This window comes from Tympanuchus pallidicinctus, unplaced genomic scaffold (assembly GCF_026119805.1).
Source record: "Tympanuchus pallidicinctus isolate F22 unplaced genomic scaffold, pur_lepc_1.0 scaffold28, whole genome shotgun sequence".
Taxonomy (NCBI): domain Eukaryota; kingdom Metazoa; phylum Chordata; class Aves; order Galliformes; family Phasianidae; genus Tympanuchus; species Tympanuchus pallidicinctus.
The window spans coordinates 4,759,573-4,781,458 of NW_026294745.1; the positions used below are offsets into that span (position 1 = coordinate 4,759,573).

The 21,886-nt window shown below is 40.1% G+C and overlaps 1 protein-coding gene across 14 annotated transcripts in view; it reads left to right on the top strand.

The window, feature by feature from the left end:
• The window catches only part of EP400 (E1A binding protein p400), a 47,684-nt gene that overhangs the window by 15,567 nt on the left and 10,231 nt on the right, over positions 1-21,886 (top strand). For 7 of the 14 annotated variants that reach the window (XR_008208627.1, XM_052690844.1, XM_052690846.1 and 4 more), the window contains 32 exons: positions 263-352; positions 1,470-1,577; positions 2,565-2,758; positions 2,940-3,117; positions 3,389-3,525; positions 3,874-4,043; positions 4,501-4,675; positions 5,069-5,205; positions 5,840-6,026; positions 6,478-6,644; positions 7,437-7,591; positions 8,100-8,336; positions 9,385-9,549; positions 10,808-10,975; positions 12,358-12,449; positions 13,187-13,482; positions 14,197-14,399; positions 14,495-14,664; positions 14,848-15,044; positions 15,470-15,581; positions 16,158-16,301; positions 16,608-16,766; positions 17,019-17,102; positions 17,678-17,809; positions 17,924-17,968; positions 18,065-18,218; positions 18,632-18,873; positions 19,400-19,573; positions 19,812-19,859; positions 20,865-21,001; positions 21,549-21,605; positions 21,693-21,771. Coding sequence is in view for 13 of the 14 variants with exons in the window: in XM_052690844.1 (XP_052546804.1) it covers positions 263-352; positions 1,470-1,577; positions 2,565-2,758; positions 2,940-3,117; positions 3,389-3,525; positions 3,874-4,043; positions 4,501-4,675; positions 5,069-5,205; positions 5,840-6,026; positions 6,478-6,644; positions 7,437-7,591; positions 8,100-8,336; positions 9,385-9,549; positions 10,808-10,975; positions 12,358-12,449; positions 13,187-13,482; positions 14,197-14,399; positions 14,495-14,664; positions 14,848-15,044; positions 15,470-15,581; positions 16,158-16,301; positions 16,608-16,766; positions 17,019-17,102; positions 17,678-17,809; positions 17,924-17,968; positions 18,065-18,218; positions 18,632-18,873; positions 19,400-19,573; positions 19,812-19,859; positions 20,865-21,001; positions 21,549-21,605; positions 21,693-21,771 (4,793 nt within the window). In the remaining variant the exon portion in view is untranslated. The remainder of the gene's footprint in view (positions 1-262; positions 353-1,469; positions 1,578-2,564; positions 2,759-2,939; positions 3,118-3,388; positions 3,526-3,873; positions 4,044-4,500; positions 4,676-5,068; positions 5,206-5,839; positions 6,027-6,477; positions 6,645-7,436; positions 7,592-8,099; positions 8,337-9,384; positions 9,550-10,807; positions 10,976-12,357; positions 12,450-13,186; positions 13,483-14,196; positions 14,400-14,494; positions 14,665-14,847; positions 15,045-15,469; positions 15,582-16,157; positions 16,302-16,607; positions 16,767-17,018; positions 17,103-17,677; positions 17,810-17,923; positions 17,969-18,064; positions 18,219-18,631; positions 18,874-19,399; positions 19,574-19,811; positions 19,860-20,864; positions 21,002-21,548; positions 21,606-21,692; positions 21,772-21,886) is intronic. The other 7 variants (XM_052690853.1, XM_052690856.1, XM_052690857.1 and 4 more) reach the window with 4 other exon arrangements.

Sequence of the window (21,886 nt, forward strand, 5' to 3'; positions counted from 1 at the left end):
CCCACCTCTGGGGTCCACTGTCAGCCAATGCTAAGCTGTTCTGCCTTCTGTCTCAAGACAGTAACACTTCTCTATTTTTCTTGTAAACTTTTTAACTTCTAGGCATAGCTACTTCCAGATTTTGTCTTCCATCTACAATCTTGTTCTTTTGGAAACCTGCTGATGTGATATTCTGTTAGTATGCTTGAAGGATGCATAGTTATAAACTTCCCAAATTATAATGTAATTTGAATGCCACAGTTAGCATTTGTTTTGATTTTAGTTGAAGATGAAGAAGAAACAATTGAAGAACAGGAAGCTAAAGAAGGAAATATAAACCATCAAAGTGAATTGTCAAATCTGGTTAAGGAAGGTAAGTGTGTAGCTTCACTCTTCTCTCTGGAGAGTTCTATGACAACAGGAGAGAACATGGTGTAGTTATTGTATTTGTAAATAAGGTTTGTTTATGGGATGATGATGGGCATCTGTACTTGAGAAAGGAGTTTGAGTCCTTAACTAGTTTACAAGCAAGGTAAGTTGAGAAAGACTGAGCTTTTTGGTGTGAAAGAAAAGCAATGCTTTGACAGACTGAGTTTTAGTTGTGTGTTATGTTAATTATTGAAAAACAGTAGTGTGTCAGACTGAATGTAAACAATTTGTCATTAGCTGTCTTGAGTATCTCAGAGGTGTTCTGTGGTACACCTGGCAAGTCTGAAATGATGCAGAAGGGCTGGTGTTGGGGGCTATAGGAACTTGAAAGGTAAGGGGCTTTGAGACACAGTGTTTGGGCTGGCAGTTTGCTTTCTTTAGCAACTTAATAGGTGCTGTGCAGAGCTTGGTGTATGCAAGTGTCCCATAGGGATAACTTCAGTTTTCGTGGTAAAACCTTGCTGATTTTCAGAAGCAAGCTGCCCACTAAGCTAGGCCTGCTTAGCAATTAATATGCAGTTTCCAAATCCATTTGTTTGGTCTGTTTGGCAGCTTAGTGGCTGCAGCCAGCTGGCTAGTTGGAGGGATTATAACTCTTGGCTGGGCAGCCAAGTTCCTAATTAGAATGTTTCTTGATTGATTGGCCTTTAACAGTGTGTACCTTCCTACCTCAACAAAACAAAAAAAGGATCATAGAAATTCTGGTCAGCGAGGCTGAGGTGAGGTTCAGTTTTGAAGCTCTGAAGTCTTCAACTGTCTTTCAACCCCTTTGATTTGTTGCACCCTTTCCAACCAGTAGCTTACTGTCAGTTTGGATCTTGGGTTGTAGTGCAGTAAAAAGCAAGCTGGTTGAGCAAACTATTTGGTGTAATGCCAAGTGTTCTCTGTAATCTGTGTCATTAAATAAATACTGCTGTCCTCCAAGTAGTAATTACCTCTTCAATTAACTTCTGATTAGAGGACTGGTTTTAAACGAGTGAAGAATGTCGTGAGATTAAAAATAATGATATCATTTATTAAAAGCTTTGGTATTTATAAGCTGACGTGTTAACGACTTGCAGCTGAATTGCCTCTGGATGATTTGCTGAAGATGTATGAAGGTGCCTTTTCTGAAAGTTTTCACTGGCCCCAGCCTAAACCTGACAGTGAAGAGGACAGCAGTGAAGAAGGTAATTACTTTTTATCTCAGAGAAAACGTTAACTTACAAGTGAAGCAACTTGAATGACTCCAGGATCTTTGTTGAATGACAGGAGAAAACAAATATTGAGTGAATCGTATCTGTAATTATTTTTTAAGTGAGCCATGTTCTCTATAAAAATGAATGCAAAATACAGTGACTTTCTGACTAAACGTTTGGGCAGGTTGTTAGATTTATTCCTGTTCTTACTAAATATTTTTAGATAATGGTCTGTAAAGAATTTCTTTTTTTTCATTACTCAGTTTATGAAAAGGGAATAAAATTTGCCAGCTTCAGTTGCATGTGACTCTCAGAAACAACAGTGAGCAATGAAGGAACTCTCCACACTAAATAAAACAGCACACATAATAGCTATTATTACATAGTTGCCATCTGTTCTACACTGAAGTGGTGATAAAATGAAATATTTGAAGATAGGCTTTAGGTATTATGAAAAGACCTTTATAGAAGTTGAAAAAAGCTGATGGTCCTGCTCACCTACTGAATGGTGAACGTCTAGAAAATGCTGTGTTCCCAAGCTTAAGTCATTTTCATTTTAGCTTGTGATCGTCTCCCTGTACTCAGCTCTTCTCCCAGGGAACAGATGAGAAGAGGAAGTGGCCTCAAGTTGTGCCAGGGGAGGTTTGGGTTGGGTATTGGGAAAAACTTTGTCTCTGAAAGAGTGGTCAGACCCTGGAGGAGGCTGCTGCTGGTAGCAGTGGGATCCCTGGAGGTGTTCCAGAAACACGTAGCCATGGTTCTTAGGGACGTGGTTGAGTGGGCAGTATTGGAAGTAGGAGGACAGTTGGATTAGATTATTTTGGAGATCTTTTCCAACCTTAATGGTTCTAAGATTCTATTTTATGATCTTCTAATTGTTTCTTTTTAGATTCCTATCTGAATGCTAGCCAGCTCAATTACTTTGTGTAGCTGCTTCTTAAGTTTATTTTCAATGCCAATGTCATTTATCTTTCATAGAAATGGATGACCATGTGACTGATAGGGAAAGCCCTCAGAAGGAAGTTGTCCTCATAGACTCACTGCTCAGCATTGACCAGTACAAGAGCATAGACAGATCAAGCCCTCCAAAGAAGCACATGCGAGACATATCAGAAGTTGCTGCAGCAGCAGAAGTGCTGTTACCTAAAGGCAGCTCTAGGATAACAACAGCGGTAAAGCTCCCTATTTCCTGCTACTGTGTGTGTTTTACATGAAGAATGCCTTCTGTGCCATTTAGCAGATTTTAGCCACAACTAACAGTAAATGTTTCCTGTTTATTGAACCTCAGAATGAACGTGTTTTGTTGTATGCTCTGTGAATTTAACTGGGAGTAACAACTCATTCTCACTACAGGTGAAATACAATACTCCATCCCTATTATATGGACCTCTCAGAGAATATCAGAAGATTGGGCTGGATTGGTTAGCAAAACTGTATAGGAAAAATCTCAACGGCATTCTGGCAGATGAGGCTGGGCTTGGAAAAACAGTGCAAATTATTGCCTTTTTTGCACACTTGGCTTGTAATGAAGGTATGTTAATTTACATGATCTAAATCTCACGATTTTAGATAGGTACTGGGCCAGCACTATCTTGTCAACTGTAGCCTAAGAACACAAGTAGGGCAAAGCTTATGGAACTGGTATCGTTTATTGGAGATAACAAATAGATTAGCTAGTTAATTTCATCTGCTGTTGAATCTCACTTTTAATGATCAATGTAGTAATGCTTCACTTTAAAAATCAGGGTTGAAGATAAGTCAAGATAAATGATCAGGAGACTATTCCTGTTTTTAAACTGTAGGTAACTGGGGTCCTCATCTTGTTGTTGTACGGAGCTGTAACATACTGAAATGGGAGCTGGAGCTGAAACGCTGGTGCCCAGGGTTGAAGATTCTTCTGTACTTTGGCAGCCAAAGAGAACTAAGGGCAAAGAGACAGGTATTGTATTTGGCAACTCTTAGCCCGTTATGCTTTTCATTTTAGATGACTTTTAACCTGTATTTCTGTGTGCTCCTTCCACCTTGATGGGGTATGAAAAGCTTTTAGGACTACAAGTTACTTTACAAGAAGACTTGCATGTAATGCTTCTAGGTTTGTAAAGCATCTCTGTAATCCCTTGGTATTGATGAACACATTCAGTACTTAATCTGCTTTCTGAACCGACTGCAATGTAAGGCTCTCTTTTAGAATTCTTTGGGTCAGAGCATAGTGAAGATGTAGCAGGATGTAAGATACCAGAGTGTTCCGCCTCAACTTCTGTCTTGTCTCTTCTTCCCTCTTCTGTAGGAATGGTCAGAACCCAACAGCTTTAATGTGTGTATCACTTCCTACAAGCAGCTGTTCAAAGGCCACCCAGCGTTTATGAAAATGCGATGGAAATACTTAATAGTAGATGAGATGCAGCAAATTAAGAACATGACTGAGAAACACTGGGAAGCGCTTTTCAGTCTGCGCAGGTATGGAATAGAGCATTATTTCTGTACTGGCAGTGGCTTTTTCCTTTCTTAACATCTCATGAGTTTTCTGTTCAAAAAAAACCAGCAACCAAACTCTAAGAACACTGTGGTCTGAATTCCCATAGCCTTTAGCAGTACTCAGCTGTAGAGATATATCTGTGCTTGAAGCAGTGTGAATACAGAGAAATGCTCAGGATTCTTTAGTGGTCTCTGCTGTAACAATAGCACTCCTCTTAGCTGATCCATGCTTCAAGAGAAGTTCTCTTGTATGTTCTTGTATTCTGCAATGAGGAAGCTAGTTTGATGGTATATTCAAGATTAAAAAGATGAATTATTCTAGATTGAATGTAATTAGCATTGCTTATTTCAGGCAGACCTAAAGCTACAGTATTTGAACATGTGTCTCATTTTTATAATGATGCTATGTTGCTTAAAAGTGTTCTTTTACTATTCACAGCCAACATCGCTTGCTTCTGATAGACACTCCTTTGCATAACACACTGATGGAGTTGTGGACCATGGTGCACTTCCTGATTCCAGGAATTTCCAGACCTTATCTAGATTTTCCTGTAAAAGCACCTAATGAGGAGAACCAGGATTATTGCCATAAACTGGTCATCAGGTTACACAGGGTACGTTGTCATTTTTTTTAATCTGTCCTTCTACAGTAGTTGTATTGAAGGCTGTTGTGAAAATAAGGAAGAAAGGAAAATATAAGGTTTAGCTCTTGCTTTTTGGCCTTTCTTACTACTTTGGTCCGTTCAGACAGAGGAAACTCCAGCTGGAAGCAGGATTTTCTGCTACTGTGAAAGAGGGGGTGTTTGCTTTAAAAGCACAAGGCTCAGGTTTTGAAGCGTAATGTGCAGAAATCAAAGAACAAGTAATGTTTGTACAGCACTGTGCTTTCAGCTTGTGGCTTATGAGGCTTATCATGTAAAATATATTGGGTGTAAATGAGTTTAGGTGCTTGTTGTAAAACCATCTTTGAAGTGAGAAGTTCTTAGTTCAGTTCTGAAATGTTTCAGATGATTCAGCCGTTTATTTTGCGAAGATCAAAGAGAGATGTTGAAAAGCAGCTAACAAAGAAATACGAGCACGTGCTGAAGTGCCGTCTGTCTAGTCGACAGAAAGCGATGTATGAAGATGTCATATTGCAACCAGGGTAAGGGGTTAAAATGGAATTAAAGATGCTGTCATTTCTGGTGCTAAAGCAAGATGATATGGTTAGGAAGTCTCGGCTGGAATTATTTTTCTGGATGACCAATAGAATGGTTTTTCTACGTGACTGTGGAGTAGAATGAGACTTTGGTGTGAGCTCCAATGACGCTCGGTGTTGCTGCCAGCCTTATGAAAAATGCCTGCTTTCACATCCACGACCTAAAAATTCAAATAGTAATTGGTCAGTTCTGCCTCTGTTTTAAGATTTTTCTCAAATGTGTGGTTCTGTGTTATCTGAAGTCCAAAACGTGTCTGCCTTTACCCTCAGTTACTTGTGCTGTAATACCAAGTGGTTATTGTTGGGTAGTACAGACATAAAACAAAGGAATTCTGAGGATAGGGATACAAGGTTGTAGCTGACTTCAGGGTAGCACTGGTGCCTAAACATCGTGTTTCCAAACTGATTTTTCCTGTAGTGCTGTTTTGAGTGCTTTAGAAACACTTAAAGTCTAAGGTTGTGCTAAGGATTTTGAATAAGATACTGTGCTACGTGTTCTCTTCTGATTTATGGACATCTTCATGTGTCTTTATAAAAGCTGTGATGAAATTGATGTGTTTCCATATATCTTACTTGGTAGAACTCAAGAGGCCCTCAAAAGCGGACATTTCATCAGTGTCCTGCATGTCCTGATGCAGCTGCAAAGGATCTGTAATCACCCAGATCTGATAAACCCCCGGCTTTCGAGTACTTCATATGTATCAGAAATGCTGGAATATAGAACTGCATCTCTTGTACTGAGTGCCCTAGAAAGGGATATTTGGAAGGTGAGTGGAATAGTTAACTCTTCTCTTTGAGTGCTCCTGAAAAATACCAGTATTTATGTAGGTCACTCTGGAACTAAAGCCTCCTGTTAATTTCTGTGGAAACCACAACAGTGCAGAGAGCACAATAACACTGTTTGGTAGAGCAAGTTCTTAGCTGCCCAACATTGTTTTCACCACTGTTAGCAGATCAGCATGGCTTGTCTTTCACACTGCTGTAGCCATGGCTCAAATGCACGCTCACTGCGTCCCTGTGTTGGCATCTGCTGTTTGGTCTCCAAAAACAGTCAGTGAGTGTTGATGAATGTTTTCAGGTAGTTTTGACTAATGGACAAATTCTTTAAAGTTATTATTTTGTATCAAAAAGTAAAATGTAGAAAACGATTTCAGCATAGAACACGGAGTAACTGACTGTCAGTGCCATCATATAAATCTACTTTTACAATATCCTTAGGAATCGGACCTCTCTCTTTTTGATCTCATTGGAATGGAAAACAAAATGACTCACTATGAGGCACAAATGTTGCCAAAACAAAAAGTTACTAGAAAGTTGATAGAAGAAATCTACAGCTCTCCTCCACCACCAGCTAGGCCTAACCCAGTGAAGCTCAAACCTAGCAGGTATGTGCACGTCTTCCTTGCAGCTAGAATTACAAGGAGCAAGATGTAGATCTGTTGCTGTGTTTCTGTCTACATATCTAGTCATGTGATTCACATAACGCCTCAGGCTTTGCTTTGTATTTTTGTATTTTTTCTTGTTTACCTTTGGAAGTAGGGAATCCATTTAAATAGGGATTTTTTAGGCATACAACTCTATTTGAAATTTTTTTATCAACTTCCTGAAGTTTTCACTTGACCAGAGTATGGATTTTATTCTTGAGGTTCTTATCTGACAAGAAGCATTGTTTTACGACTTAGTTGGGAAATCTTTCTTTGAGCCTATTGGCTGTGCTTACAGTGTTAGCTGTGCTTGCAGATATAAGAGGCATAAGTTTTTGTCAGTAACAAAATTTCCCTCACGGCAATAGTGATCTCCATGTCATGTGGAAGTGTTTTTCTGATGAAAAGGCCTGATGACATGCTGGCATCTCTCTGAAAGTGATACAAGTGATACATTTTCTAGATTTGGAGCTGGAGAGTTGAACTTGCTAGCTGTAATTCTGCTGCTTCTTGCATCTGACTGGATGCATGGCAAGAAGGGTGGTTTTATTTCTTACATTTTGCAAACTGAGTGTATGGGCTTTCTCTAAGTGAAGTCTGCTAGGTATTGAGTCTTGCCAGCTTCACTTACCTTTGTGAGCAAGAGATGAGTAACTCTAGGATCAGTTTATACTTTCCCCAGTGACAGGACTTATTTTTTAAGAGCCAAATTATGATTTTCCTGTGGCCTTCGACTTCTCATCTTCTTTTCAGGTTGTTCCAGCCAGTTCAGTATGGGCAGAAACCAGAGGGCAGGACTGTAGTTTTTCCGAGCACTCAGGTACAACGCACGGTGACCACAGCAACAGTAACTCAGCAGGGACAAGTACGGGGAAGATCACCCATAGCTACAGTGTCCTCAAATCAAGGTAAGAGAGTTCTAGGGCTTTGTTGTTCACATAGACTTCTAAACACTGGTACAGCCTGGTAATAGAACTCTTTCCTCTAGCTTAATGGTCTAGAACACTAATGGCTTAAAAATACCGACAAACTAATTGCCAGTAAACTTCCCCACTAGTTTTCTATGATATGATCTGTCAGTGTAATGCAAAACTAAGCTTTGTGAAACCTAACTGATAGCGCGTGGAGTAAATATGGCGTAGTGGTATTTAAAACCTGATCACATGTAACATTCTGTCAAACCTGGGAGTTTACAGTGCATTTGTGAATTTATTTAACCTTTAGACAATGCTTACTGAATAAATGATGTCGTAAAAGTAGGATGGAGGCATGGCTAGAAATCCCAGTCTGTAAGGAAAAGCCGTTCCTGTAGCTGTTTTAATATCCTGTTGGAAGGTTTCTTTTCAATGCAGGTTGTTTAAAGCAGTGGAGTTAAAACCTCTAACAGCTTGCACAAACAAACCTTATTGATTGCAGCTGCAGCAGCACAGTTTCAGACAACTCAGGCTTCCACCAGTGCTCCAAGACACCAACCCGCAGCGACCTTCACCACAGCAACTAGCACAGCCCATCCTGTGAAACAGCGGGGCCAGACCGCAGCACAGGCCTCCCAGCTGGGCCAGGCCCAGCCACAGCCCCCCCCGCACACCATCCAACAGAGTGTGCTGCCTCAGAGGCTGGTCCTCACCTCCCAGGCCCAGGCACGGTTGCCTAGTAAGTGGCCTCCCCTTTCGAGGTTTCTCCCACCTTTTAACTACAACGAGGTTAAGTTACTAGGCACCCTAAAATGTGTACAGAAATCGTTGTTTTTTTTTCACTCTTCTGATTAGCCTTGCTCAGTATGTTGCTTTTGACCAAGGAAAATCGAAAATTGGATAAGAAACAATAGAATTGCTGTGGACATACATTAGCGGTGTCAACTTAATCTCCTATTTCTGCATGTTTCTTCTGCTGGCAAGATTTCCTTCAGACCAAACGTTTTAGCTCTATCCTAATTGTTCCTTTCGTATTCAACACTAATCCATCTGCTAAAGGCCTCTCAAGGAGAGGAGCGTCGCAACTGTTAGGCAGAGAAAAGCAATGAGGCTTTGCTTTAAGGTTGGATGTGCACTGCCTATTAGCATGTGTGTAGAGTAGAGCACTGATGTATTAATTTATCTCTGGGGTAACGCGCTGCCTTTACAAAAGCTAAAATCTCACAACAGTCTTTTCTCAAGATCATAAAACTTAATGCTTACATGCCTCCAACCATTCTGCATTTAAAACACAAAAAGCTTGGTCCTCATCACTTTACAGCTTTTTGGTTTGTCTAAGTGCAGATTGCTTGAAATATGAATTAATCCGAAATTTGCTGATGAAACCTATTTTTAATGTGTATTTATATTGCTACATGCATAGCGAGTTTTTGTGTCTTCCTTTATGCTCTTGAAAAGGCAGTGGAAATCACTTCAATGTCTATACTTGTCCTGTTACAAAGTGTCACATGAGTTTTCAGGTCGCTCTTATGTCTTTGCTAAGAAAGTGACAGCTTCTAAAATGTTGATGTTCTTAGCTTTTAAACAATCAGCTTTTTTCCAGTTTGTCCAACAAATACAGAAAGCAATACCTGCTTAACTTCTATATGACACTTTTGATGCACTGAGTATAATTATGCATGGAAGGTGCTTCGGCACCAGTGTACTAACCAAAGCTTAAAATTGTGAGCGTTGAACGGCTCTCCTCCCACTTTTTTTTTCCTAATGCTTGTTTCCCTCCTTGACAGGTGGTGAGGTAGTAAAAATAGCACAGCTGGCTTCCATAGCAGGAGCGCAAGGCAGAATTGCTCAGCCAGAGACCCCTGTAACACTGCAGTTCCAAGGCAACAAGTTTACTTTGTCACATAGTCAACTTCGTCAGCTCACTGCAGGGCAGCCTTTGCAGTTACAAGGTATCTATTCCAAAACAGTGAGTTTTCATTACTTAAACGCTCGATTTTGATGAGGACAGCACATCCCTTGTGGCTGTACCTTAAGATCTTTGCCCCTACTGTGTTTATTGTCCTTGTCTGCCTTTTTGCTGTGTGACACAATTAGGAGCTAGCTGTGTTTTGAAGATTAAATGTGAAAGGCATGGTTACACTCCTTTACAATGCTGTACTTGAAGACTTTATTATTGAACTTGCTTTCACACGCATGCAATACAGCTAAAGTAAGGTGAGATTATTTCAAATAAGCTACCCAACAGGTGGCAGAAACAGACAAAACTGAGAACGTTCTTCAGTTGTTCTGAAGTGGTGTAAATATCTCTTGTGAATTATTATTACCCTGATCTGAATGGCCTACTTACACTTTTGTTCTCACATTTACCCTCTTGGTGTCATGGGTCACCACATTCAGGAGAACCTGAAATCTTTTGCTGTGGCAGAAATCATCAATAGATGAAACGCTGATTGAGGGTTTTGTCCAAACTCCATATAAAGTAGCTAGAACCAGAGTGATACCTGAATATATAAAACTCCTGTGTAACTATTAAAGGCTTTGTTAATAATCTCTGGCAGGAGACAAAGATGATCTCTCCTGGTAAAGATGATGGAATTTTAAATAGATGTTAAATTTTCTCCCCACGTGTTTATGGCATGACTTGAAGTAGTTTGTAGTCACGGAGTTGACCAGCTCAATCGATGTCCGTGACAGGGACGACAGGCCTCTGCCTTCCCTCCCACCCCAGTCCCACAAAAATGGGAAGGAAGGAAGAGAGGAAAAGAGCAGTGGCAACAATCTATGGAGGAAAAACTTATTTTACTATAATATCGGAATACAAAATAACACAATATATACAATTTAATTGAAATTGAGATCAATAAATCGGACAAGATGAGAGAGAGAGTTCCCGGGACCGAGTCAAACCTGAACAGCTTGGAACGGCCAGGAAAGCACCTGCAGCACCCACTGCAAGGCAGCAAGAGAGCGGCCCCCCACCCGGAAGGGCCAGATCCCCTGACTGCTGTAATGTACAGGGATAGGAACCTGGGAGTGGGGCAGTGACACTTTAATGCCCCGTATACTACATGATGTTTTGATGTGGAATACTGAAACCCAGAACAAAAAAAACATAGAACCATGACACGGCAGTATCTTTTGGTACAGAACTTTATTGGTCCTTTTACACTCCTCCAGTTTAATGTTTTTAAAAATCCTTCATTGCAGGAAGTGTTCTTCAGATAGTTTCAGCACCGGGTCAGCAGTATTTGAGACCTCAGGGTCCTGTTGTCATGCAGACGGTTTCCCAAGCTGGAACTGTTCAGAATGCTCTGAATGCTTTAGGAAACCAGCATCAAGCAGGGGTGCCAACTTCCACAGCAGTAACACAGCAAGGTATGCCTTCTAGCTTAAGAAATGTATCTAAACATTCAGTTACTAACATCATAAATCAATAAATACTCCAAAGTTTTGAACTCGCCTCTTTCAGTTGGGTTCAGAAGCAGGTTTTCATAGTTATGAAAGAAATCCTTCTGACAAATGATACACAAGTGATGTGTACTGAAGTTTTAGTCAAGTCATCTTCAGAACTTAGAAGAGCTTGAAACTGAATGAAATGTGTAGATTTTTCTTCATCAAATAGGTCTTAAGTTAGACTTGTGGGAAGAAGCAAGTTTGAAATACTTTGTTTCTATTTTCAAAGAGAGGTCAGGGTGATTATTGTTCTGTACTATGTAGAATGTCTGGTGCTCCTCTGCTTCTCCACACTGATTTTCTGATTTTCTTTGCCTTTATCCAAGCCACTCTTTTTCCTTTCACTCTTTAAAGTCTGTTCAGATATTTGGTGCCTTGCTGCAGATGTGATCAGTGCCTTGCTTTAAAACATAACCAAGATGTTGATCAACAGAGAAATTGCAGTCTAGGATGTACTTATGGTATTAACAGCAGGTTGTTAAATGATGGTAAATGCAATGCTGGGAGTTTGTTCCTTGGAAATTGCCGTCTGCTGTAAATTTCTGTGGAGATGAGCCATTCACTTAAAACAGGCTGTATTGCTTCTATTTGTGTCCTAATGTGCCCTCCAAGCTCGTATTTTGAGACTGTGAGGACTAGGTGTCTCATCACAAAAAAAGAGAGCATCTTCAGCAGTCTCCCAGTTGTTGGGAGGTAAAGGATTTCTGTCGTAATGTAGAAGATCTGTGGCTCAAATGTTCCATCCTCCAGCTTGGATAATGCTACAGGAGCTCCTAATATGACCGTAGCTGACAACAGAAATTGATCATTCAGAATATAAGATTTCTATGAAATCTCATGATGACAAAAAGAGAAGTATGTTAAAAGTAATAATAAATATTGTTTTCAAGTGTTGAAACGTCTCACTTTTCATCTTTGGAGGAAGTTGTAAAGCATATTGAAAATACTTATTTTGACTTCCTACATTTTGGATAAAATGCTAAATCAGTTGCTTGGAGTGACTGGAAACTAATTGCTGAGCCGGTTTAGCTGTGTAATAAAACTGGATGTATGCTGGATATTCCCTTAGGGTTGTTTGTGTCTGCTAAAAATGTGCTTTCACCTCTGCTTATTCCTCAGTCTGTTCTTAACATAAGAGCTGCTCCTGCTTGTTGGTGTGCATTGGGTTAATCCGTGGTGCCTGGGCTCACCAGTACGTGCAGCTGACTGGAGGGCTGTGCAGCTATGAAATGTCCGTGTGCTGAAAATAACAAATGAAAGCAGTCTTGGAAGAATAAATGTATAAACACAAGGTTTATCCTCAGTTTGTATTCCAGGTAGAACTGCAGTTACTAATTTGTCATCTGGTGACATGGGAGCAGTGTTAAAAACAGCACCTACGCATGGGCAGTCACAGGTATGTCGCTTCTGTTTTCTTATGGAAACAGAACTTTTCAGGCTTCGTACTAAGTTGTAACTTAGAACACTGGAATTAATTAGGAACTTTCATTATCAAAAACTCAAGGGAAAAAAAAAAACCCTCTCTGTGTTAGTGTTTTAGATTGACAAATTGATGTATTTTCCTTTATAGTCCATCCTTTAAAATGCGATGCATACATCTCCACGGCAGCTGACAGATTCTTATAGCTGTTACATATTCATACATTCCTTTATTGTAATTCTGTAGTCGTGATCAGATTTTGTCTTTGGAACACAAAGACAATTGGGCAAAGTTCTCAAGATTTCTAATCTTGACACTTTATAAAAAAGATCCTCAAGCAACCTGTAAAACACCGGGGAACGTTGAACAAATTGTAAGGAACTGCAACTTCTTTACATGAATGCTATTAGTGAAGTGTTTGAAATGTAATGTTTTTCATAATGACACTTTTTCACATGTGAGAATGTACTTTAATGAAAGCAAGACACTGATCTGAAATGGAATAGACTTTTTATGGTTGAATTTAAATGTGATCTCCAGTTTTTATTTGAAACTTCACCTTGTAGTTGATTCAAGCAGTTAGAATTGACCATGTTAGCAGGGTGAGACACAAGTGACAGATCCTGATAGCTTCATTCTGAAGAACCTCAAATTTTTAAGGAATTGTTGTAAGCAGCAAATATTTTTTTTTTTTTCAACCTTCCTTGGCAAAGGAAACATATGAGGAAAAGAACCGACTTCTGAAGGAGCGCCTGGACAGAATATTCCATGGCAACGAGCGCCGCTGTTCAAGGGCTCCGGTGTATGGCAGTGACTTGCTGAGTATTTGTTCGCTGACTGGTGAAAGGAGGCCGTCCCAGGTGTCCTCCTATGGGGGCAGCAGTTGGAGGTGGGCTGGCTTTGTCAACTGCTGCCTTTCCAGTGCCTCTGGAGGCCCAAGTGATCCACTGCACGAAATGATCCGGACTTTGGCTCGGGAGCAAGAATCTCTAAAGGATGTTATTGACAGGTAATGTGCGACTCTGTCCTCGTAGGGCTTGACTACATTTAGATATTACTTAATCTGTCCTTTTCAGAATTCTAAAGCCTTATTTCTGATCACAAGCTTGGTTGGGTTAGATTGATTGATTTAGCAGTAAATGACTTGCAGGATTCAGGAAGCCATCCCTTAGGTTTGTTTTAGGATCTTGGTAACAGAGTTGTTTGCTACCTTGTTCCTAATTTCAGACTCAAATTCAGCTGACCACATGTCAATTCATGTTCTCGTGGTTTGGGTTTGGTTTTGACTTCTTGCCATTAGCCATCCACAAGGCACATTAAGGCACAGAGATGCAGATGGAAACTTAGCTAAAGCTGGCACTTGGTGGATTGTGTGCAGAGCGAATAACTGTTTCTAGAGACACAGAATGCAGTCAGAAGAACTCAACTAAAAGTATTTAAAAGAGTTTGGTGTTACAAATGTTTCTTGTGTTTGAACTCCAGTCACTGGATACAATAGCCACAAAACAAACAGAATCTGTTATCAGAACAGATGAAACAAAACCAAGATAAAGGGATGGAGAGAATATTAACATTGCTAAGATTTGCAGCACTTCCTAAGTCAGTTCAACAAAGTGTGTATGCACTGTAGAGCAAAACTGCGCTGCTGACAGGCTGGAAATTATTGATCTTTTTGCATGTAGCTTCACAACCTGCTATTCACACTTGAAAATGCTTTCCACAGGGCTCTCTTCGTATTGCCAGCTGCAGTTGCTGCTCCCCCATGCTTGTATGTAGCAAACCCTCCCCCTTCGTACAGTCACAGACTGAAAGTCCTCAAACACAGTCTGAAGCAGAAGGCAGCTCCACACTTACATCAGTTGCAGCGGATTACAACTCCGCAATTGCTGCAGTTCCCTGACCTCCGCCTGGTGCAGTATGACTCAGGTAAAGGTGGACACTGAGTGCTAACGCTTCGTAATTTCCTGTTGTGCAGCAGTGGTGCGTCTAAATGAAAGCATTACTCTTTCTTTTAAATATAGGAAAACTAGAAGCTCTTGCTGTCTTGCTTCAGAAGTTGAAATCCGAAGGGCGCCGCGTGCTGATTTTATCACAGATGATTCTAATGTTGGACATACTGGAATTGTTCCTGAATTTCCATTTCCTCACGTTTGTGAGGATTGATGAATATGCTAACCACGAACAACGGCAGGTAAGTGTGTGCAAACAGTTGTCTGCTGGTACCACAACGTGCTGCACAGGCTTCTATGTGCTACAGCAGTGGAAAGAAATTTACACTGTTTCTTTGAAACGTTGGCTTTTTCCTAATTAGGCTAATGAGTTTGCTTTGGCTTTTTATTTTGGTGTGTGACTTGCTTTTATTCCTTCTACGTAGGAGCTGATGAAAAGCTTCAACAGAGACAAGCGCATTTTCTGTGCCATCCTTTCCTCTCACAGTCGTTCCACTGGTGTCAATCTTGTTGAAGCAGACACTGTTGTGTTCTATGACAATGATCTAAATCCAGTGATGGATGCAAAGGCACAGGAGTGGTGTGACAGAATTGGGAGATGTAAAGATATCCACATATACAGGTGATCAATGACGTTACAGATTAATGAGCCTTCTTTAATGTGTTTAATGTAAGGTCATCCCAGATAAGGCTACGTAATCTGAAAGAAAGTGGAAACAGTGCCGAAAACCACCTCATTTTAATACCCCCTCACTGCTTTGTCATATGGTAACACAGTCTGTCTTAACTCCACTTCTGATTGTATGAATCACGTGCAAATTTTCTGGATGCTACCGTACCTTATGTTACGTTTTTTTTGTTTTCCCTAATACTGGTTGTTAAAAGAAAGCTTTAAAGCAAAACAGGTAGCATCTGTTTTGTTCACGCATGCAAGCATCACTGCATTTCAGTAGTTCAGTGTTACTGAATGGCAATTCCTCTCCTTGCTTCCGAAAGCTATTTTGGAAGTGACTTAACCAATTTCTGCTCTTTTATTTCACTTCTTAGACTTGTCAGTGGTAATTCTGTAGAAGAGAAGCTTTTGAAAAATGGCACAAAGGATTTGATCAGAGAAGTAGCAGCTCAGGGAAATGACTATTCAATGGCCTTTTTAACACAAGTAAGTTATTAATATTTAATATTAAAATATGTTCAAACACCAGTGTTGCAGTGTTAAGTTCAGACTCTTGTTGGAGTAAGAGCAACACTGCTAGAAATGTGTTTGGGGTGGTAAATGTTGTAGTTACTGTGATTGCCTGAACTTAGGTGTTAATATTTGGGAGATTGTGCCATTACCTGCTCTTGCTCCCTTACTTGAAAGGCATCAGTTTCAATTTCAACAACTTTGAAAAAGCTAAAATAGGAAGTTAAAAGCATTTGGTGAGATAAACTGAAGGTGCAGAGGGTGGTGACTGCTCTGACCAAGCTGGTCCGTCCCTTTCTGACACTGGTGATGTTGTGATGTAGAATGTTTGGGTGTGTTTCTCACTGACTTGTAAATTGCCTGATGACACTTCATTCTGCTGTGTGTTCCTACAAGAGAAAATTACTGAAGAGAAAAAGGACAATTTTCCAGAAATGATAGATAGTACGCAGTTTATAAGGTCACTGGAAACTAAGTTTATTCAAAGTAATATAAAAAACTGGAATGGTCCTGAAAGCTGAATAATGCTTGTTTTTCCTTCCAATTACCAAGCAAACAATTCAGGAGTTGTTTGAAGTTCATTCTCCTATGGAGGATTCTGGATTTAGAGTGAAAGCAGAAGAGTTTGTAGTACTTTCTCAAGAGCCATCTCCAGCAGAAACCATTTCACCCAAAGTTGCAAGACCATTCATAGAGGTAATTATTAACCCAAATTGAAGATGCAACTGTAGGACATTAGTATTTAATGGCTGCCTTATCTTTCTGGGGAGGTGGGGGTGAACTCTGCCAGTTGGTTTTCTGTTGGTTTTACGTTGTTTTGACAGTCAGTTTTCCTCCTAACTGGGTCCCTTTGGTTGTAGTGCAAGTTGTAAGCTTGCATGGGACTGTTGCTTAAGGAGCAATTTATTGCAGAAGTTTTTGTTGGACTATAGTGAAATCCTTACAAGGGTTTCTTTCCATGTTTTTGAAGTTTTAATTACTTTAAAAATGTCTTTCTGAAAGGCCCTCAACAGTATTGAACGAGAGAATGAAGAGCCAGATGATCGCATGCAAGAAATAAGATCCGAGTCGAGCATCGAAGCTTTGGTCTCAGAGCTCTGTGAGTCAAAATACAATGAGGAACCCTCACCACTGCAGGAGCTGGTTGCTGTTGTGGATCAGGTACTTTTTCCATGAATGTTTAGTTAAAAGAAATGTTCAAATATTTCAATTTCTTTGCAGTTTTGCCTTGAAACAACTTTGTTTTCAATTGGTTTGATGCTTCATTAAATGAATGGGGAAAGTCCTGCTGACTTGAGCTGTTATGCCATCAGAAAAGAGATTTGTTTAAAGGAGTGCTTTGATGCATTTTCCTTTATGTTTCTTTTATTATTTGTAATACTAACTTCTTTCTTCCTTAATGTGTTCTCTCAGCTGACTCCAATTGAGAAGTATGCTTTGAACTATTTAGAGCTCTTCCATGTTTCAGTGGATGAGAATGAACCACGACTGAATGAGGTAAAATGATAAATATTTCTACTTCACCTTGTCGTTTCCTAGTGTGTACAATGAGGGTTAATATTTCCAGTGTGAATGGGAATTTATCCAGTGATGTGGGACACACTGTAAAGAACTTCAGCTACTTCCTCTTGCTCTACTTCTGAACACCAGAATGCTTTATGAGAAGTGTCTTGTAATTCTTTTGGTTTAAACATATCAGTTCTTGATTTCTTGTAAATTGGGAGCCATGTTCTTCAGAACAGTTCAGCAAATATTTGCTCTACTCCACTGGCAGCAGGGAAAAATGTCATCAGCTTTGGTGAGACTGCCTATTTGGTTAAAGGATCTTCTCGTTGTCTTGAATGTTTAGCCAGAATTTGCTTTATTTCAATATTTTTAAATACCTGCAACAGAGACCAAGAAAAGCTCCTTTAAGAGACTGTGAAATTATTTGTAAAGAAATGGTTTCACACTTTCTGTGCCTGAAAATGTTGCAGCTTAAAGGATTTATCCATAAATACCACAATTCAGTAACTTTTAATCCAGTGTCTGCTGCTGCATGAAGGTTGTAAGGCCTTTTACTTTTCCCCCAGGTGGAACTGAAAACAGCAAAGAAAGCGTGGGAAGTCCAACATCTGAGGGAGTTAAAGGAAAAAGAGCAAAAAATGCTCTGGGAGGATGAAGAGGAACTTCTCACCTATACTCGGGAGGATGCATACAACAAAGTAATTCCTGATTACTGTATTTCTTAACTGTGTATTTCTTCAGTTATTCTGAGAATGCTTTTTCCTTCAGAGTTCAGTCGTGTCATTTGATTGCATTCTCTTTTTGCTGTGTAGGAGTATGTCTATGAAGGTCCAGATGGACAAACTGAAATAATGCCAGTAAGTATCAGTAACAGCAGCCTGAATAGCCTTCTTAGTCTGAAGATCAGTGCTTAGTTAATATGGCAGTAACTAAAAAGTGTACGTTCTCTGCAGCTTTGGACTCCCCCCACTCCGCCTCAGGATGACAATGATATCTACATTGATTCTGTGATGTGCCTGATGTATGATACCACCCCTATTCCAGAATCAAAACTGCCTCCAGTGTATGTCAGGAAGGAACGCAAGCGGCACAAAACAGATCCTTCTGGTAAATGCCAGAACTACTTGAAATTGCGTTGCTAACATTTTTTACAAATATACCAATGTCTTTGCTTCCTCTTCATAACGATCAAAACGTGCAGATGTGAGGTGAAAAGTTTTGTCTCACAGTGATCTGCAGTCACTGCAAGCTCTACTTTAGACAGCGCCTCTTTTGATTTCATCATACGTGGTTATTTTGCTTTTGGAAGTTCAGCTCTAGAAGAGGGGCAGCTTTGTCAGGCTGGTCTTACGTCACGAAGGCTCTGGCCGTGGTAAATCTAGATGCTGGCAGTGTGCTTTTAAGAGGTAGCAATGGATATGGACATATATACCTTCAGGAGCACTTTGCAGCCACGTGTAACAAAGAAATCAAGCAGTGATTGTGTCTACTTACAAATAATTTGGTTTCTCTTGTCTTAGCTGCAGGCAGGAAGAAGAAGCAGCGTCACGGGGAGACGGTTATTCCTCCTCGTTCACTTTTTGATCGAGCAACTCCAGGAATGTTGAAGATGCGCCGAGAGGGCAAGGAGCAGAAGAAGAACATCTTACTGAAACAACAAACACAGTTTGCAAAGCCTTTGCCAACTCTTGTGAAACCGGCTGCTGAGAATGGCCAGGATAACCCCGAATGGTTGATCAGTGAGGACTGGGCACTTCTGCAGGTCAGACAACATCTGGCTTTTTGCTGTTCTGTATTATGTTTTCCCTCTAATTTCATTAATAGCTCTTTCAGTAGTTTTCTTTCTTGAAAGTCACTTCAAATTCCTGATCAGTTTCATATGGTGCTCACCTAACTCAGAGCAGACTGCACATCCCTTCTTTCTTTAAGAATAAATTAAAAGTTGAGGATGATGAAGTCCTATTTTTGTTTTAGAGACTGCTTACTGTAATGGCCCAGATAAGTCTGGATATTGGATAGTATAGCTAAAGTTTCCCTCACCTTTGAGAAGAGAGCAGTGCCTGAATGGCAGCTCCCTGTTCCTACTGTACCCCTCTCTGTGCGTTTCTGCACACCTATCTGCATAGGAAACTTTGATGCTTATTTATTCTCTGTGAACGCAGGTGAAGCCATGTTCTGAGGTCTGAACTACCTGTTCATTCTAATAATGGTGAGGGGCGCAGCTAAGGGTGGGTGTGGAGGATTGGAATGATTTGTGACCTGAAGCTTTTGTACCTTATGTATTGTAGGCAGTGAAGCAGCTGTTGGAGCTCCCTTTAAATCTTGCTGTTGTATCGCCAGCACACACTCCCAACTGGGACCTTGTTAGTGATGTTGTTAACTCCTGCAGCAGAGTCTATCGCTCACCAAAACAGTGCAGAAACAGATACGAAAATGTCATTATCCCCAGGGAAGAAGGAAAGGTGAGTTTATTTAGAGAGATGCGTCTTTGCTACGTTAAGTTTGTAGAGTATTTTTTCCTTACCTTCGTAAGCACTTTTTTTGTTAAATGTTTCAACAGTGTAAATAAATAACGTTAAAAGATTATAAAATTATCCTCATCAGGATTTCCACTTATTTTATATGATTTCTTTGAAAAGAAAAAGCACCTGAACAAAATCTTCCACAAAAGATCATCTAACTTTCCTTCTTATTTTACAGCTAATGTACGAAGCTAATCCTAAAAAGAAGACAAAAAGTATTTATAAGGTGTGCATTGGTATTCTTTCAAAATCAAATCTAGACACTGTGGTATTTAGCAGCAATGGAGGTGGGCAGATACTTCATATGAGATCCATGTTCAGTGTTACTTGAGTTCTCAAACATCAATTAAAATTCCAAATTTATTTTTCCTTTCTTTGTTGATACAGTGGATTGACACCAGACTTCAGCTTTTGGATTTTCTAGATTAATTTTATGTCATGCAAGAACTCTTTCATTTCACTTTAACCGTAGTAGGCATTTTTCCACCTGACAACCACCATGTAACTTATCCTGATCATTGTTATGGTACTTAAGATGTGTGAGGATGTACTTCATGCTGGGGTCTGAGCGGCTCACAGACACGTAGGGAGTTTAATGCTTGACGTGCCTTTTTGTAAGTGAGGGTTGGAACACTCCACAGAAACACAAATGAATTCCATGATCATAAGCAACGTCTTCCAAACTGTTCTGCAATTTAGTGACAGAACTAGGTAGAGAATCTAGAACTGCTGACTGTAGCCCCATTCTCTGACCATTAAGCAGGTTTGTCCCTGACTGGCAGCTTCTGCTTAGGAGGAGCCAAGAATTAGGATGGCATGCTGTGCTGGACGTTAACATAGCTTTGTTGGGAGAGCAGTGCAGTGATGGTGTTTCTCTCTGACGTGTGCGCTGTGCATAACTGTAAACTAATGGGCTCTTGGTTTGAGTACTGAATTAAACTTAACTTAAAGCAAAGATTCTTTTTCAAATTAGTTTGCCACTTTGTATGTCCCCAAGCGCTGATGCCAGTGTGACCGTGAGAACTGCTCCTTGTTTTGCTCTTTCTTTATACATTTCCCATAGAATTTTGTGTAACAGTAAGTTATCAATGACACGAGGCAGAAACCAGTCTGTGATAGATATGTTGGAGTTCGTTTTTAAATAATCTCCAAGCTCACCGTGTGTTTGTACATAGACGAGATGCTGTGTGGCTGTGTTCACCATTAAGAGTTTGTTTCTTTTCATTTTTAGACTAAAAACAGTCGCCCGCTTCGTACGAATCAGATCTATGCCCAGGATGAAGGCGCCACCCACACGCAGCTTTACACTAACCATTTTGAGATGATGAAAATGATTGCAGGGAAAAGAAGTCCACCCATCAAACCTCTGTGAGTTTAACTGGGATGTTCCAGCCTCCCTGTCGCCGCACATCTCCTGGATGCTTTGTTCTGAATTGCTCTCCCAGCTGAGGGGTTTTTTCATCTGTTTCAAACTGCTGTTCTGTTCCTCTGTTCTTGACCTCTCTCCTTGTGTTCTGGCCTGGTATTGGAATGCCTTCACATTCCATGTGGTTAGGTTAGCTTTTATTCTCTGCATGATTTGTTCATATACATGATGAAGAGTCTTGTTATTTTTTTTAAGGTATCCTTTATAAACTTGGCCACCCGTTTACTTGTGTTGCAAACATTCTGATGTCTGTGCTGTTTAGTTGGTTTTCTTTGTGTGTCCAGAAGTTACAGCAGTAACTTGCACGTACTCATTTATCATTTATTCCACATCTCTTTAAATGTCTGTCTTTATGCAGGTTCCAGTGCTGATGGGAGTATCATGAAAACTTCACCAAAACCGCAGTGTCACCTACTAAAAAAAGAAATTTAAAAAAGCATTTAAAGTTTCTCTTCCTGTCTTCAATAATAAAATCTCTCTTAATTTCAGACTTGGCATGAATCCTTTCCAGAAGAATCCAAAGCATGCCTCTGTTCTCGCAGAAAGGTGGGCACTCTGTCTTTATTTACTTAAGAGAATAAAAATAAATTAGTTGTGTAATTATTTCATGCTGTGTCTTATCGCTGTTTCTAGTGGAATCAACTATGACAAGCCACTTCCTCCAATTCAAGTTGCATCCCTGCGAGCAGAACGTATTGCAAAAGAGAAAAAGGTGCAATCTCCATTTCACTTACGTGTATGACTGCAGAATAAAAAATATAGACAAGAGGAAGCATGAGGAAAATTTGACTTCTGGGAGAAGTTTGCTGATGTGATTGTTGTAGCAA